The sequence below is a fragment of the Prionailurus viverrinus genome, chromosome A1 (genome assembly GCF_022837055.1).
Source record: "Prionailurus viverrinus isolate Anna chromosome A1, UM_Priviv_1.0, whole genome shotgun sequence".
Lineage (NCBI taxonomy): Eukaryota > Metazoa > Chordata > Mammalia > Carnivora > Felidae > Prionailurus > Prionailurus viverrinus.
Genome location: NC_062561.1, coordinates 94,269,489 through 94,287,219, shown reverse-complemented (window position 1 = coordinate 94,287,219; position 17,731 = coordinate 94,269,489). Strand labels below are relative to the sequence as shown.

The 17,731-nt window shown below is 38.4% G+C and overlaps 1 protein-coding gene across 1 annotated transcript in view; it reads left to right on the top strand.

Moving 5' to 3' along the window:
• PGGT1B (protein geranylgeranyltransferase type I subunit beta) overlaps positions 1–16,763 on the top strand; it is a 62,606-nt gene extending 45,843 nt beyond the window's left edge. Inside the window, exons 7-9 of the mRNA XM_047871465.1 lie at positions 2,539–2,723; positions 9,139–9,247; positions 15,329–16,763. Coding sequence (XP_047727421.1) covers positions 2,539–2,723; positions 9,139–9,247; positions 15,329–15,510 — 476 coding nt within the window. The 3' untranslated portion in view covers positions 15,511–16,763. The remainder of the gene's footprint in view (positions 1–2,538; positions 2,724–9,138; positions 9,248–15,328) is intronic.
• Positions 16,764–17,731: the final 968 nt, after the last annotated feature.

Below are 17,731 nucleotides of genomic sequence, written 5' to 3'. Positions count from 1 at the left end.
GCTCATTTGGTTAAGTGTCTGACTCTTGGTTTCCGCTCAGGTCATGATCTCACAATTTATGGGTTCGAGCTCTGTGTCAGGCTCTGTGCTGTCAGCGTGGGATTCTCTCTGTCTCTCTCCCTCCTTCTTTCTCTCGCCCCCCTCAAAATAAATAAATAAACTTAAAAAAATAAGAGTTCCTGTGCCTACTTTTTTATGGTGTTTCTTAATTGACTTACTGAGATGTTATCTGACTTTTCTTGCTGTGTTTATATCTGCCTCTAATACTCTTCTAACATAATACTTTTAATCCAGGTTTTAGAAATACTTTTTTAGAATTTTGTGTAAAACAAGAGCCTCTCAGGGGTAAATGTTGGTAAATGAATTTTAGCTTAAAGCATAGACTTTGTAGTAAGTGTTTTTGGCTACTCAGAGCTCAGACTTACTTAAGAAGCTATCATTGTGCAAAACTGGTGATTGGGCAAAGTAAAGAATATTTTTACTTTGAATTGTGCCAGTTTGCTTTTAAAGAATCCTAACAAGTAATTTGGAGAGTAACAGTTAAGTGCCTCTTTTTACTTTTGGTAGTTTTTTGTTTTGTTTTCTTTTGGCTTTGTTTTTAAAATTTTATTTAAGTAATCTCTCCACCCACCGTGGGGCTTGAACTCAGGACCCTGAGATGAAGAGTCACATGTTCCTCTGACTGAGCCAGCCAGGCCCCCTTACTTTTTTGTAATTAATGAATATTTGTTATCTTTTGGAGACTTTATTTTTAATGATGTAATGATACCTGAAGTCGTGGCCAGGTTGTCATGAAAGAGAAATTGAAATTGGTAGGTTACTAAAGAGGCAATAAAATTAGTTGCTTAATAGGAATTATTCTAAAAGGTTATTATAAATTTGTTTTATTTTTCTAATTCATTCATGACTAACATAGATCTCTCAAGTCACTGGAAAAAATTCTGAAGATTAAATAGTATTATTGTTTTATTTTATTGAGAGAGAGGGCACAGGTGAGTGAGGGGCCGAGGTGGGGGGGGTGTTGAGAGAGAAATGGGCCTCACCCGAAGCGGGGCTCGAGTTCACCCAAAGCGGGGCTCGATCTCACCATGAGATCATGACCTGAGCTGAAGTCAGATGCTTAACAACTGAGCCACCCAGGTACCCTGACAGTGACTTTTTTTAATGTGATGGCTGCCCTGAGTTTTCTAGAGGGAATGCACACTTTCCTTTGCCAGAGAATGCATGCAAGCATTGTAACAGCAAAAGGAAAGTTGAAGGAGGGAAGGGAAGGGGAAGGGGAAGGGGAAAGGGAAGAAGCATATTAGAAACCATCCATGTATATTGCTGAAATTTATCACTAGCTGAAGTCGTGATAAATTGGAAATATAAGTATTTTCATATTGTTTGGACTTGACAGCAGATAGTGCCAGTGCAAAGTTGTTTCTTTTCCTTTGTGGAAAAAGACTGACTTTTCAATTCCAAAGGAAAGGAATCACCTTTCCAAGTGTATTGGTTTCCTGTTGCTGCTGTAACATTTTTGCCTCAAAATTAGGGGTATAAAACAACACAAATGTATTCTCTTGCAGTTCTGGAAGACAAGTCTGAACTGCACTTTACAGGGCTAAAATCAAGATGTTGACAGGGCTGGTTCCTTCTGGAGGCACCAAGGGAGAATCTCTTCCTTTGCTTCTGCTAGCTTCTGGTGGCTGCCGGTGTCCCCGCTGTGTTGCCAAGTCAGTCCATAGTCACAGCGCCTCCTCTGTAGTTTAATCTCCCTCTGCCCCGCTTCATAAGGACACTGTGGTTGCATTTAGGGCCCTCCTAGATAGTCCAAGACAATCCCTCCAATGAGAGATCTGTGATCACATTTGCAAAGTCCTTCTTGCCATAGGAGGTAACATTGACGTGGTCCAGGCATTAGGGCCTGGACGTGTCTCTCTTTGGGGTGCGTCCTTCAATCTACCACAGTGAATGGGACTCACTGTGCATGTCTTTCCTGATAGGCTTTTCTCCTCACCCCACCCCCAGCACCCTCACTCAGACTTTCCTTCCTTAAATTTTTTAAGCTGAGTAGGTCTTTCTGCATATCCGCTTCTAGCTTGTCTGTGCTACATGTCATAATTAGTCCGTAGTCTCAGGCAAGTGGCACCACGGTTCATGAGCATTGGGTCATCTTCAGAGGAATTAAATCAGACTTGGGTGACAGAGACCTGGACAGGGAGGAGTTGTCCTAGGTTTGAGTTTCAGCCCTTCCATTAAACCGTGTAATTTTGAACACGTTCCTTACCCTCCCAAGTCTTTTGTTTTTCATAAGTAGAGTATTTCTTACAGCTACATATTATTTTCAGTCATTTTCTGTTTCTTTAAATTAATATTGAAGACTTCAGTGCTTTGTGGTTATTTTAAAGGTGTAATTAATTGTCTTCTAAATTTACTCGTATCTGACTATCTTCTAGAATTCTGTAACCACTATTTTTTTTTTCCTCCGGCCATTTTATACTGTTTTCGTGGGTATCTAGTTTGAAGTTTGAAGTATTGTGTGGTTTCAATTAACAGGAGGATCGACTTTTTGTGGCATTGCATCACTGTGTCTGATGGGTAAACTAGAAGAAGTTTTTTCAGAAAAAGAATTGAACCGGATAAAGAGGTGGTGTATAATGAGGCAACAAAATGGTTATCATGGAAGACCTAATAAGCCCGTAGACACCTGTTACTCTTTTTGGGTAGGAGCAACTCTAAAGGTAAGAGAAAAAAAGTCAAATTGAGAAACCTGTGCTCTGTGTTGATATAAACTGTGCTCTAGAAGGTTTGGTCTTTGTCATGTTCATTAAATACTGCTACATTCTGGGACGCCTGGGTGGCTCAGTCGGTTAAGTGTCTGACTTTGACTCAGGTCATGATCTCGTGGTCCGTGAGTTCGAGAGTCGTGTCAGGCTCTGTACTGACAGCTCAGAGCCTGGAGCCTGTTCCAGATTCTGTGTCTCCCTCTCTCTGTGACCCTCCCCCATTCATGCTCTGTCTCTCTCTGTCTCAAAAATAAATAAATGTTAAAAAAAAAAAAATTTTAAATACTGCTACATTCAGGCCGCTTCATTTTTTCTGCTGCTCAGGCAAAGCTACTCTATGTATGGTATTTTCCATAGAGTTCATTACCTGTTGTGCTTCTTGAAAATTTCCATTCTTATAAAACTTAAGTGGCCTAGAACATAGTAAAAAAGCGTAAGGTACAAGGTGTAAGGTCGTAAGAAACTGGTTACCATAAATGACCAGTGGTCTCTCTAGAGTAGGGCTCTGTCTGAACGTGATCCCAAAAAAGGCTTTATGGGAAGTTATTAATCAGAAAAGGTAAACCATGGGTCATTTCTTTAAAAACTATTTGTGATTTTTAGTTTTTTTATCAGTTTATTTGCCTAACCCCAACAGATTGACATTTTTCTCCATCTCTTACCTTTTGTCATACCTAATGCCATAAGGTTATGAGCCACTAAGTACCCACAAGTTTTCTGTATCTTGAAGTTGCCTTTTCGCTTTTAAAATATATAATTTAATTCTGATACTCTGAAATCTAACAAAAGTCCATTCATCTTTTATGTAATATCCTATTTTCTAAAATTCTGAAATAAATTCTGAAAACAGAATGATGTAAAACTAAGTATATCTCCCTCTCTCTCCTCACTTCTATTGCCATTCCTCAAGTGTACCCCTTTGATTTTAATTAGGGAAAATTTCGAACATATTCAAAAGCAGAACAGTGTAATGAACCCCTGTGTGTCCACAGCTAGACTCATCAGCTTTTGTCACAAAGCCAGCCAGTCTTATCCATATTCCAGCTCCCTTCCCTCCCCATCACTGTATTATTTTAGGGCAGATTCCAGATACCATTTTTCGTACTATCTGGAAAATTTTCAGTGTAATTCCTAACTAGAAATAACTTTCTAAGAAACAGAACTATGGTGTCATTATCACATCTGAAAAATCAACCACAATTCCATGAAATCATTAACTAGTCAGTGATTATGTATATTTCCTATTGCATCACGTCAAGAGGCACATAATTTCTGTTTATCTCCCTGTGATCAAAGTGCTCCAGAATCATCAAACCTGATTTATCCCCCGTAAAGTTCCCCATCAGCGTTTTTTTTTTCTTTTATGGTGGTGTACTATACATAATATAATATTTATCAGTTTAACTATTTGTAAGAATACAATCTGGTGGTATTAGGTATACATTCACAGTGTTATGGAACCCTCTCCACTGTCTATACCCAAAACTTTGGTTATCCTCAGTATAAACTCTGTACTCGCTCCTTCCCCTAGCCCCTGGTGACCTCTGTTCTACTTTCTATGAATTTGCCTATTCTTGGGACATTGTATAAGTGGCATCACACAATATGTGCCCTTCTGTGTCTGGCTTATTTCACTTAGCATAATGCTCTCAGGATCCATCCATGTTGTAGCATATATCAAAATTTAATCCTTTTTATGCCTGATTAATATGCTGTTGTATGTTTATACCACAGTTTATCCATTCATCTGTTGATGGACATGGTTTATTTCCACATTTCAGCTCTTGTGAATAAGGCAGCTCTGGACATTGCTGTACAAATAACTGACTTTCTTCTTTCATTTCTTTTGGATATTAGGAATGGAATTGCCGGATCTTATGATAGTTCTATGTTTAACTTTTTGAGGAACTGCCATACTGTTTCCCACAGTGAGGGTGTGCACCATGTTACATTCCTGCTAGCAGTATATGAGGGTTCCAGTTTCTCTATATGATCAATAACGCTTGATTTTTCTGTTTGGTTTTGGTTTTTATAATGGCCACACCAGTGGGTGTGAAGTGGCATCTCATTGTGATTTTGATTTGCATTTCCCTAATGATTAATGATACTGAGCCTCTTTTGATGTGCTTATGGGCCATTTGTGTGTCTTTGGCAAAATTTTTATTCAGGGACTTTGTCCATTTTTAATCATGTTGTTAGGTTTTTTGTTGATGGGTTGTAGGGGTTCTTCAGGTATTCTGGATATTAATGCCTTATCAAGTTCTGTGATATACACCTATTTTTTCCCCATTCTGTGGTTGCTTGTAACTTTGTTGATGTTCTTTGATGTATAAAATTTCTAATTTTGATGAAGTCCAGTTTATCTGTTTTTTTCTTGTGTTGCCTGTGGTTTTGGTTGTGCTATCTATGAAGTCACTGCCAAAGCCAATGTCATAAAGATTTTCCCCAGTATTTTCTTCCAAGAGTTTTATAGTTTTAGCCTTGAGTTTTAGGTCTGATGCATTTTGAGTTAATTTTTGTATATGGTATAAAAATGAGAGCTCAACTTCATTATTTTACAGGTGGATATCCAGCTTTTCCAGGACTATTTGTTGAAAAGACTGTTCTCTGTCCCATTAAATGGCCTTAGGACCCTTGTTGAAAATCAGCTGAGCATATGCATGTGGTTTTTTTTGGTTTCGCTTTGTTTTTGTTTTTTTTTTGTGGGTTCTCTGTTCCTTTGGTCTGTGTCCCTACTCCATTCTCCTCCTGTTTTAATTATTGCAGCTTTGTAGTAAAATTCAGAGCCAGAAAGTATGAGTCCTTCAACTTTATTCTTTTTCAGTATTGTTTGGGCCCTTAATACAGGGCACCTTGCAATCTCGTAATGAATTTGAGAACTGGCTTTTCCGTTTCTTACCAAAAAGGCTGTTGACATTTTGATAAATATTGCATTGAATCTGAAGATCATTTTTGGTAGTATTGACTTTTAACAGTGTTAAATCCTCCTTTAGTGAGCATCCATTTACTTAGATCTTTCATTTCTTTCAGCAGTATTTTGTAGTCCTTGATCAGTTTATTCCCAAATATTGAATTATTTTATATGTCATTGTAAATAGAATTGATTTCATAATTTCTTTTTGGATTGTTTGTTGCTGGTGTATAAAAAAAAAGCCCACCATCTTTTTTTAATTTTCTTTTTTTAATGTTTGTTTATTTTTGAGAGACAGAGAGAGACAGCATGAGCAGGGGAGGGGCAGAGAGAGAGGGAGACATAGAACATGAAGCGGGTTCCAGGCTCCAAGCTGTCAGCACAGAGCCCGATGTAGGGCTCAAACCCACGAGCTGTGAGATCATGACTGAACTGAAGTTGGACACTTAACCGACTGAGCCACCCCGGCGCCCCTAGTTTTGTTTTTTTTTTTTTTTTTTTACAAAATCATTTTAACAGCCATTGGGGTTAACATATTTTATGTTGCTAATGTTTAACAAGAGCGCAAGTGGGGGCGAGGGGCAAAGAGAGGGAGGGAGGGGGGGGAGGGAGGGAGGGAGAGAGAGAGAGAGAGAGAGAGAGAGAGAGAGAGAGAAAGAGAATATGAATCCCAAGTAGGCTCAATGCTCAGCACAATTCCTGATGTGGTGCTCGATCCCACAACCCTGGGATGATGACCTGAGCCGAAATCAAGAGTAGGATGCTCAACCAACTGAGCCACCCATGCCCCCCAACATATTTTATGTTTTAATCTAATACGTTGTTCTTTTTGACGCTCAGATTGTACCATTTTTAGCCAGTTGAAGCTCCTTCATGTTGGCTATTGAATCTTTTGGATATGACCTTGGTACAGTCTTTGACAGCTTTCTGAAAGCAACCATTTTTAAGCATCTTTAAATTTTTTTAATTCTTACGGATATCACCATAGCTTTAACTGATTCTTTAAAAAAAATTTTTTTTATTGTTTATTTTTGAGACAGACAGAACATGAATGGGGGAGGATCAGAGAGAGGGAGACACAGAATCTGAAGCAGGCTCCAGGCTCCAAGCTGTCAGCACAGAGCCCGACGCGGGGCTTGAACCCCCAAACTGAGAGATCATGACCTGAGCCGAAGTCAGATGCTTAACCGACTGAGCCACCCAGGTGCCCCAACTTTAACTGATTTCTTGACTTGTCTTTAGACATTATCTTTGATTCCTCACATGAAAAATGAAGATTTAGCCTTCCTTTTTTAAAACACATTGTTACTGGTTATTTATTTTTTAGTTCTGAACCTTTTCCTCTTTGCACCTTTTAATTCTGTCATAGTACCTTTATTTTTATAATGTCAAGTAACATTTTATTCAGCAACAATAATCACATATTTTATGTTTTGCCTGTAGGTTGATTACAAAATTTGAAAACTAAAGGGATGGCCCAGTCTGTTCAGTGTCCCCAACTTTTGATTTCAGCTCAGTTCATGATCTCATGGTTCATGGGTTCAAGCCCCCATGTGGGGCTCTTGCACTTGACAGCACAGAGCCTGCTTGGGATTCTCTCTCTCTGACCGTCTCTCTCTCTCTCTCTCTCTCTCTCTCTCTCTCTCTCTCTCTCTCTTTCTTTCTCTCTCTTTCTCTCTCTCTCTCTCTCAAAATAAATAAACTTAAAAAAAATAAAATAAAATTAGAAAACCAAGAATCAGCACTTACTGTGATCATGTAAATATTGTTTATTGCTGAACCAAGTACAATGTTAAGATTATATAGTTTCTTCTTTTTATGTAATGAGCTATAGGCCACTTGATGGAAAATGTTTCTAGCTGGTGGATTTCTTTTTTAATGTTTACTTTTGAGAGAGAGCGTGTGCATGAGCACATACAAGCGCAAGTGGGGAAAGTGTGGCCAGGGCGTGGGGGAAGGACAGAGGATCCAAAGTGGCTCTGTGCTGACAGCAGTGAGCCCAGCCCAATGTGGAGCTTGAACTCAAAAACCATGAGATCATAAGCTCAATTGAAGTGTGACACTCAGCCAGCTGAACCACCCAGCCCTAGTTGGTGGATCGTATAGAGTCTCTTTCCTTACATTGTATTAACTAAGTTAAAAGAGTGAATAAGTATGTTTCTTATTTGTATCATAATTGTTTTAGGCTTTGTTTTTCTTTTTTTGAGAAATAATGCTGCTTTAATCACTAATATCTTGTATGGCTCTCTGATTTATTAACATGCTTTCAGCTGCTTTGTGTCTTACAGAAGTTTTTTGAACTCCCTTGCTACTACTCCACCCCCACCCCTATTCATGGTTTGATTTATTCTTTTTTTTCTATTTAATGGGATCTTGAGAGAGATCACAAATACATGTCCTAAAACTTAAAGCTACATAGTTTGTTTGTTTGTTTTTTAACGTTTATTTATTTTTGAGAGAGAGAGAGACAGACAGATGGTGTGAGGAAGCGAGGGGCAGAGAGAGACGGAGACACAGAATCTGAAGCAGGCTCCAGGCTCTGAGCTGTCAGCAGAGCCCGACATGGGACTCGAATCTGCGAACCGCGAGATCATGACCTGAGCCGAAGTCGGACACTTAACCGACTGAGCCACCCAGGTGCCCCAAGCTACATAGTTTTTTTGATGCTAAAATTACACTTCCTGATTACAGAGGTTTAATTTTTTACTACTCTCAAAACTGCCCATAGCACCTGGTTAATAATTTCTGTTGCTCTTTTTTGAAATATTTTTGGTTTAAGTTACTACCAGTATATAACAAAGAGCCTACCATAAGAATTGTAAAAGCCTATCATAAGAATTAAAATATGGGTACATAAAATTGCACTTTTTAAGATGACTGATTAAGGGGCGCCTGGGTGGTTCAGTCAGTTGAGCATCTACCTTTGGTGGGGATCCTAATCTCGTGGTTCATAGGTTCAAGCTCTGCATCTAGCTTGTGGCTCTCAGCCTGGAGCCTGCTTGGGATCCTCTACCCTCACCCCACCCCCACCCCCAACCCCACCCTGCCATGTCTCTGCCCCTTCCTCTCTCTCCCTTTCCCTCCCTCCCTCCCTCCCTCCCTCCCTCCCTCCCTCCCTCCCTCAAAAATAAACATGAAAAAAATATTTTTTTATGACGGATTAAGTTGAGTAGATTGGGAAAGTTGTGATTTGAACCTAGCTGAATGTGATGCAAAGAGATTAGTTGGGTGTGATTCAGAAAATGTAAATCATGAGTAGGTCAAGGAAAGGAGAGTAGTGATCAGATGATAAAAATGATAATGTGGTTAACTGATTCTAAGTGCTCAAGTCTCCAGAGGCCTGCTTTTAAGAGCCTTAGCTAAACAAAAGTGTATTTAATTGATATGTATCTGAAAATTGAGCCAAAGGTCAATATGGAAGTTGCATGCAGTAAATGTATGTTTGTCCTGTCATTTCAGCTTCTGAAAATTTTTCAGTACACTAACTTTGAGAAAAATAGAAATTACATCTTGTCAACTCAAGATCGGCTCGTGGGAGGATTTGCCAAGTGGCCAGATAGTCATCCAGGTAATTGTGTATAGGGCTCTAGAACAATTTTACTTTTGTTTGTTTCTTGAGTAGATAGATCTTCAGGCATCTTTGTCAGAAAGGGCATAAGATAGAAAATTTAGCCACAGTTGTAAACTTAAATAATAGTTTTTAAAAAGGTAAATTGTTTAAGTTTGGGTGAAAATGTATCATGTTGAGGGGCATAAAGGAAAGTTTGTGTTATCAAGATGTGTTGATATCGTTTGTCTTTTTTTCCATTTCATTTACCGAAGTTTTCTTTCGTTTGAGGCAGTAAGGCAGATGGTCTGAATTGGCCCTGTCCGTAATAGAGGATCATTTGGTCCGTCCAGAATCTAGCTGTCACTAGAGCTAAGTAGAATAAATGCCTAAATCCATAAGGGAACCGGTTCTTATTTCTGTTCAGAAGGCACTAAATCAAAAATCTCTAATCCTGAAGTTAGGTGTCCCTCACTGTCCAAACTATTTTCTGAATTTTAGCAGATTCAGGTTATTGTTTTTAGAAGAATATTTTGCTATTCAAACTCTTACCATTCATTGTCTAAAACTCAAGAGCCACATAGATTCAGACAATGTGATATTTATTGTTTTCCAAACTCAGGAATGACGAAGTAACGAACAAAAAGATTCTTGTATTTAGTAAGTACAGTTGATCCTTGAACCACACGGGTTTGAACTGCACCTGTCCACTTATAAATGGAATTTTTCAATAAGTATTGCACAGTATTGTAAACGTATTTTCTTTTTTTTACTCTTGTTTATTTTGAGAGAGTGTGCATGTGCGAGAGCAAGCAGGGGAGGCGGGGGAGACAGAGAGAAAGAGGGAGGGATGGAGGGAATCTCAAGTGGGTTCCACTCAGTGAGAAGCCCAAGTCGGGGCTCAATCACACGACCGCAAGATCCTGACCTGAGCTGGACGCTTAACCAACTGAGCCACCTAGGTGCTCCCCTTTTTGTTATTTTCTTAATAACATTTCTTTTTCTTGAGCTTCCTTGATTAGAAGAATATAATACATAATATGTAGGACATACAGAGTATGTGTTTACTGATTGTGTTACCTATGAGGCTTTCCTGTCAACAGTAGGCTGCCAGTAGCTAACTTTTATGAGAGTCCAACTTCTATGTAGAGTTTTGACCGCACGGGGTGTCAGTGGCCATAACTGCTACATTGTTCAAGGGTCGATTGTACTTTCAAATGGGTTCTTTAGAAATAACGGATAATCTTTATTAATAATGACATTTTTTTTAAAATGTAGATAATTCTGCCATTTCCCAAACCTAGACAGATTTCATTCTAAGCTGCATACTCTGATATAAAACAGCCTGCTCAGTTACTCCTCAGATGCCACCTACAGGCCCCTCAGACCCAGCCTGCAACTGAGCCTGGTCTCTGTGCCCCACCCCACCTCAAAGCTTGAGTGGCCCCAGGCCAGGTTCAGGCCTACAGTTCTGCAATAGTCTTAGTATCATAGTCTTCCTGCTTCTGGTCTAGTCCTCCTCACGTTGACACTGTGCATGCGTGTGTGCGTGTGCACGTGCTTAAATGACAGGGGAAAGGCCACAGCTTTCCTCCCGACTCTCAAAGGATCTCTCATGCAAAAAAGTTAGTTAAGAACAGGGTGCCTGGGTGGCTCAGTGGCTCAGTCAGTTAAGCGTCCAACTTCCGGCTCAGGTCATGATCTCACCCTGCACCAGACTCTGCTGACAGCTTGGATCCTGTGTCTCCCTCCCTCCCTCCCTCTTTCTCTCTTTCTCTCTCTCCCTCCCTCCCTCCCTCTCTCTCTTTCTCTCTCTCTCTCTCTCTCTCTCTCTCTCTGCCCCTCCCCCACCCATGCTCTGTCTCTCTCTCTCTCAAAAATAAACATTAAAAAAAATGTAGACATCAGTATATATATTTTTTAAAAAAAGGTTGAGAACGTCTAATCTGAACTCTTAAATCCATTAAAATCATCCAGAGACTCTTAGCTCCCTGAGTGGGTTCTTCCGCATGGCCCACAAGGGCCCTCCTGAGATCTGGCTCCTCTCCCACCTCTAGTGTTATTCTCCAGGCCTGCCTGCTCCTCCCCATTATGTTTTCACCTGTAGCAAAATTACTCTATTGACAGCCTTCCCAAAAGTCAGTTTGAAAGTTTGTTATAAATAATTCAGAGCATTATGGATGAGCAAGTTAATAAAATATTAGCTATAAATATATGAAACTAGATACAAGGAATGATTGTTTTTATAGCATTGCAGTAGAACCATGGTTTTTATTATTAGTTTAGAATCTCTTCAGGTCATCTCCATTAATAAAACTGCTATAGTCGGAATATGTACTTGAATGAAAATAATAAATATGGGGCTCATGAAATCAGACTTTCGTACCTGAAGCAAGCAGAAATATTTCCTCACATTCTCCCTTACCTGTATTTTTATGCAAAATATGTTTTTTTTTAAGTTTGTTTTTGAGAGAGTGAGAAAGAGCTGGGGAGGGGCAGAGAGAGAAAGAAATCCTAAGCAGAGCCCACTGATGCAGGACCAAACTCATGAACTCTGCGATCATGACCTGAGCCATAATCAAGAGTCAGACATTCAACTGACTGAGCCACCCAGGCACCCCCAAAATATGCTTTCTTTTTTAAAAATGTACAGTGCTTTTAATTTCTAAAGCAAAAGAATATTTTTTTCCAGTTTTATTGAGAAATAATTGACATGCATCACTTTGTGAGTTTAAGGCATATAGCATTATGGTTTGATTTACATTTATGTGAAATGATTACCAGAATAGGTTCGGCTAGCACCCAGCTTCTCATGTAGATGCCAGAAAAAAAGAAGAAAATAATAAAGGTCAAACAGTTTATTTTGTGATAAGAACTGTTAGGATTAACTACCCTAACACATTTCCTGTACATCGTACAGCAGCCTTGGCTGTAGTCCTCATGTTGTACATTACATCCCCAGTACTTACTTATTACTGGATGTTTGTGCCTTTTGACCACCTTCCTCCAATGCCCCGCCCCAGCCCCCACCTCTGGTAAGCACGGGTCTGATGTCTTTTTTTTCTAGGAGTTTGGTGTCTTTTTCTTTTTTTTTTTTTCTTAGAGTCCACATAGAAGTGAGATCATACAGTATTTGTCTTTTTCTGACTTATTTCACTTAGCATTACACCTTCAGGGTCCACTGATGTTGTCACAAGTAGTAGGATTCCCCCTGGTTCTTTATGGCTGAATCAGGTTTCATTGTGTATATACTGCAAGTTCTTTGTCCATCTGTCAATGGAGTGTTAGGCTGTTTCCATATCTTGGCTCCTATAAATAATTCAGCCGTGTACATCAGGGTGTCAACATTAAGTTATTGTTTTCATTTCCTTTGTGTACACCCTCATGAGTGGACTTACTGGGTGGTGTGGTAGTTCTGTTTTTAATCCTTTAAGCATCCTCCATACTGTTTCGTGGCTGCACTGATTTACACTCCTACCAGCAGCGCAGGAGGGCTCCCCTTTCTCCACATGCACACCAGCATTTGTTATCTTTTCTCTCTTTGATGATGGCTGTTCTAACGGGAGTCACATGGCACTGTGGTTTTAATTTGTATTTCCCTAACGGTCACTGTGTCCACTGATGTCGAGCATTGGTTGGCCTTTTGTGTTTCTTCTTTGGAGAAATAACTATTCAAATCCTTTGCCCATTTTTCAGTTGAGTTGCTTGGGGTTTTTTTTCTGCTGGGTTGTATGAGTTCTTTATTTGTTTTTATAAAGGGAAATAATATTTTTAAATTTGGTATCTGTAGGGGCACCTGTGTGGCTCAGTTGGTTAAGTGTCCAACTCTTGATATTGGCTCAGGTCAAGATCTCATGGTTGTGGGCTCTGCACTGAGTGGATCCTTCTTGGGATTCTCTCTCTCCCTCTCTCTCTGCCCCTCCCCTGCTTGTTTGTGCATGCTCACTCTCTCAAAATAAACAAGCTTTAAATAATTTAGTATCTAACCATAGCTATAAATATGTTACAGTGTTACCTTAAGAAAACAGAATTGATGCCATTATTTTTCATCAGGACTTGAACTATTTTGACAATGTACTATTTTAACAAGTAGGAATAGGGAAATGACAGTATCTTAGAAAGCATTTCTTTTTTTTTTTCCTATTAAATGTTTGTTTATTTTGAGAGAGCACGCGCATGCAGGAGAGGGGCAGAGAGCGAGGGAGAGAGAATCCCAAGCAGGCTCTGCACTGTCAGCGCAGAGCCCAGTGTGGGACCCCATCCACGAACCTTGAGATCATGACCTGAGTTGAAATCAAAGAGTCAGATGCTTAGCTGACTGAGCCACCCAGGTGCCCCTGGAAAGCATTTCACACATAAACCTATTTGAAATACATTTTGAGTATTTACAATAAGTTTGTAAAAGAAAATTCTTGAAGCTTTTTTCTAGCAATCAGTTGCTAACTTTAACATTTGTGTAAATACTTAAATTTAATACTTTGTACAGATGTGGTAAAATGTCTCCAGAACTTGTACACTGCAAAGCATAGAAAGTGAAAGTCTTTGTATAATAAATTGAATTTATCTGGAAGACCTATTCACAGAGCCTTTAGGAAAATCCTTTCTAACAAGTCTTTAAAATTAGCTTATTCTTGGTTCTAGTAGGTTTAGTAGGAGATTTGACACGAAACAATTTTATATACATTTACAGAAGAAAAGGATGAACTTTTATTATGAAGAAACTATATACTTCAGCATCTGACATGCTTTAATACACATACAGATCAGGAAGTTTAAAAAAAATTTTCTCTTTGAGGTTTGAAACAATTAAGGGCTAATTCATTGGCTTTTACAAAAATCTTTTTGAGAAAAAAATGTTTTATTTTTATATTACGTGGAAAGTAGAAGATCCTATTTTATGTGACTCTGGATGGATTTTGTTTCTCTTTCAGTTGCATTTTTCCCTAGAAAAGTTCCCTCATTTTTAGACCATAAAAGTTTCCTCCTTTCTAGACAAGTTTTTAGAGTAACTATAAGGAAAATTAAATAGAACAGGGGAAATCAGATTTATTTTTTTGTGGTCTGAAAATTAGAGAAAAGCGAGCCAGAAGAAACCTAAGCAGTCTGTGAAAAGACATTAAAGAGGATTGATATGGGCCTCTGTTAGTAGAATAACTTTTTCACTGATAACTTTGAGTGAGCACAGCTGTCATTCCTGTTTTGAAAAGTAAATGATATGTTAGTAAAACATTCTCTTTAATTCTTTTGACAAAAGTTTGAATCGGGAAGGTGTTTTTGAACATCCGTAGCTCTTGAGGCCATAAATGATGGCTTGACAGCTACAAAGCCTGTTTTTTGTAGTATTCCCATAACTGCAGAGCTCTGAGCTCTTCAGGGTCCATATAAGGCTGTCCAGCAGGCAACAGCCATGTGATTTCAGTGGCCACGTGAATGGAAGAGGGCCAGTGCCCCCTGAAAGATGGGCACCAGTAGTGAGGCCAGTATAAAAGAAAGGTTATGGTATTTATAACCACATAGAATGTGAGTTTGTTTTTACTGTCAGGTCAGACATTTTTTGAATGACTGACATTCCCCTAAATAGGAAAACTAAATATGGTACAGCATTCCAGAACGGATTATTTTGTTTAGGCTTCTTTCACTGAACACAGTATTGGGATAGTACTTACTGGTTTAGGAAATGTCAGAGGTACAATGTAGTAGGGAGGAGTATTGCTACTTACAGTCACAGGGTTATTTTCATTTTTAAGGAAATTTTTTCCTTTTATGATACACAGTTAAAGCCCCTTGTTTCTGTTTTCTGTAGTAAGTGAAAGGGAAAACCCACTAAGTGAGAAGTCTTGTAGCACGGCTCCTCTCCTTGGTGTTTTCATCACAGAGGATGTTGGGAGTGTCACCTCCTCATTTGAGAACTCTTTACCTTTGTTAGTGGTATTTTCTTGAATAAAATATCTGATTTTGGTCATCTTTTTTTTAATTGGTGTTTTCAGAGATTGAGAAAGCAAATGTTTCAAGCTCATAGATATGTCGCTGTAATACTTTGCAACATATACAAATAAGAATGCCTGTTGTGATTAAAAGAAAAAAAAAATGCTTTGTTTTCAGATGCTTTACATGCATACTTTGGGATCTGTGGCCTGTCACTAATGGAGGAAAGTGGAATTTGCAAAGTTCATCCTGCCCTGAATGTAAGCACACGGACTTCTGAACGCCTTCGAGATCTCCATCAGAGCTGGAAAACCAAGGACTCTAAACAGTGTTCCGAGAATGTGCACATCTCCACGTGACTGACTTCTTTTGGGGGGTGGGGGGGAGGCAGGGAGTTTGTAGCATAACTGTAGCTCAAGGTTCAAAGCCATGTATAACCAAGTGTGCTCTTTTCTTAAGAGGTAGAGTCTCACAGTCAGATTGCGTGCTGATGTCACTTTGGAATATGGTCTTGAGCCAGTAACCTTTGGACTGGGTTTCAAGAAAATCTTTGTTGAAGTTTGAACCACAGCGGACTCTGTTGTGGTTCTTAAATGTTTATACTGTATTTCTAAGAAGTTCTTTGGGCAAATTAACTGTATGTATGTAGGTTATCTTTTTAAAAAAACTCTTCAGTGCGAATTGTATCATACTGTAAAATGGACACAAATCTTCAGAACAAGTTTACAGTTCACAGAGCGTTGATAATCTGCGGGTGAACACTTAGTGATCATTTGAAAAGCTTGCCAGCTGATGGTAAAAAATTGCTTTAATGAATGAAGTATTTAGGATTCTTCTTTGAAAACAGATGATTCCATAATTTTTAAAAAGAAGAATGACTTATTTTGTCTTATTAAGTAAAGTGTGCCAGTAAACGTACGTGGCCTATATAAATGAAATGAACTTCATAGCAAGGATGAATAGGCTTAACTAATATAGTAATTTTCTAAGTGGACATTGATTTAAGAAGACTATTATGTAACTAAGGAAAAAATAATTTAACTGTATGTGATTGTGAATGAGAAGGTTTTGTGCTATGTGGGTCACTTATTTAGATGTTGCTGGAGTGAATAACAGGTTTGATTTTAAGTTCATTATTAGTTGCTTTTCCTTTCTGGGGAGAAAACAGTCATCTAGAAGGAAAGACATCTAATGGTTTTGTTTATTTTTCTGAAATATGTGATATTGTAAATTATACTTGTACTTTTATAACAGTTATTTTTAGCCATTTAGATTTTTTTTTTAGTTTGTTGCCTCTAGTGTGTTAGTGGTTCTGATTTCACACTGACAATTTTCTAATTTTTTCAAAGCAAATAAGTAAAAATCTCAGTAAAAAACCAGAACCACTAAAGTAGATTTAATGGTGCAGCTCCATACATGGTCATTTATATTTTTATATTTTCAGGTAAGTGGAAGGGAAACGTTCTCTTTAGGGGTTAAGGACTGGGATTTCGCTTTTGTTCTTTCAGTTTTGTTTTCTTAATTCTTTGAACTACCTAATTGTAAAGGAAATGGCATAATAACTCATCTTCATTCGTGACCAGTTTATCAATAAATCACTTCCATCACTGTTGTTGAATGACGTTCAAAGATGTGAGACGAGTACCGAAATGGAGAAGATCTCTTCACTAAAGAAGCTGGGTTTAAGTTAAAGTCGTGGGGATTACAAATGTTGAATTATTCTGCAACTATCAGTACAAAAACTAAATTACTAGCATTACTGTTTAGGAATTAAAATATTTAAATTTTAATTTATTTCCTAAATTGGAGGGAGAAATACTCTTAAATAATGGTCCTTCCAAAGGGAAATCTGGTATATGCTTGGAGAAATGATTCATTTGTAGTTGGCATGTTTAGTCTTAAACCTCACCTTGCCAAAGTCAACTTTATTATGTTTTTAATTAGAAATAAAATCCATTTTCTGATTGTGGGGAAAATATAAGCTTAACAAGAGATGTTATCTTTCGATGAATTATTTCAGTTGCTACTATTTAAATCCTGGCAAATTAAAACATCCCCATCTCAAACTAAGTCACTTCCTAAACATTAGAAGTTAAAATAGCATATATGATATGGCTTTAGATCTGTTACAAAAAGCCCTGATTGCTTTTTCTGAATTGCCATCAGTGGTTAGAAGGTAAGAAAGTTAGTAATAATGGTAACTGTATTTGTAAATGCGAGGGAAGTCCAAGTTTAAAAGTATTTCATAAAACTATTAAGAAGTATCTCCTAGCTCCTTGTATAATTTAATAGCATGAGATTATAAATTACATTATGATTCTGAATGGGGCCTTTTTATGAAACCTTGTGGCCCAGTAGGTGTTTACCTTCCATAGCAGCGTGCCGACCGAAACAACCCAGTGAACCTACAGAGAAACTACTCCTGTTTCTAAATAGTTATTTACAAGAAGAGTATAAACTAAGCGATAATATTTCACGTATATGCTTTGTTCTTTAGCAGTGCTGTTACAATGAGCAGGGAAAGAGGAAGTCCACAAGAACTCTGTTCCCTGTGTTCTGCCCCTACCCTGAGTATGGTAT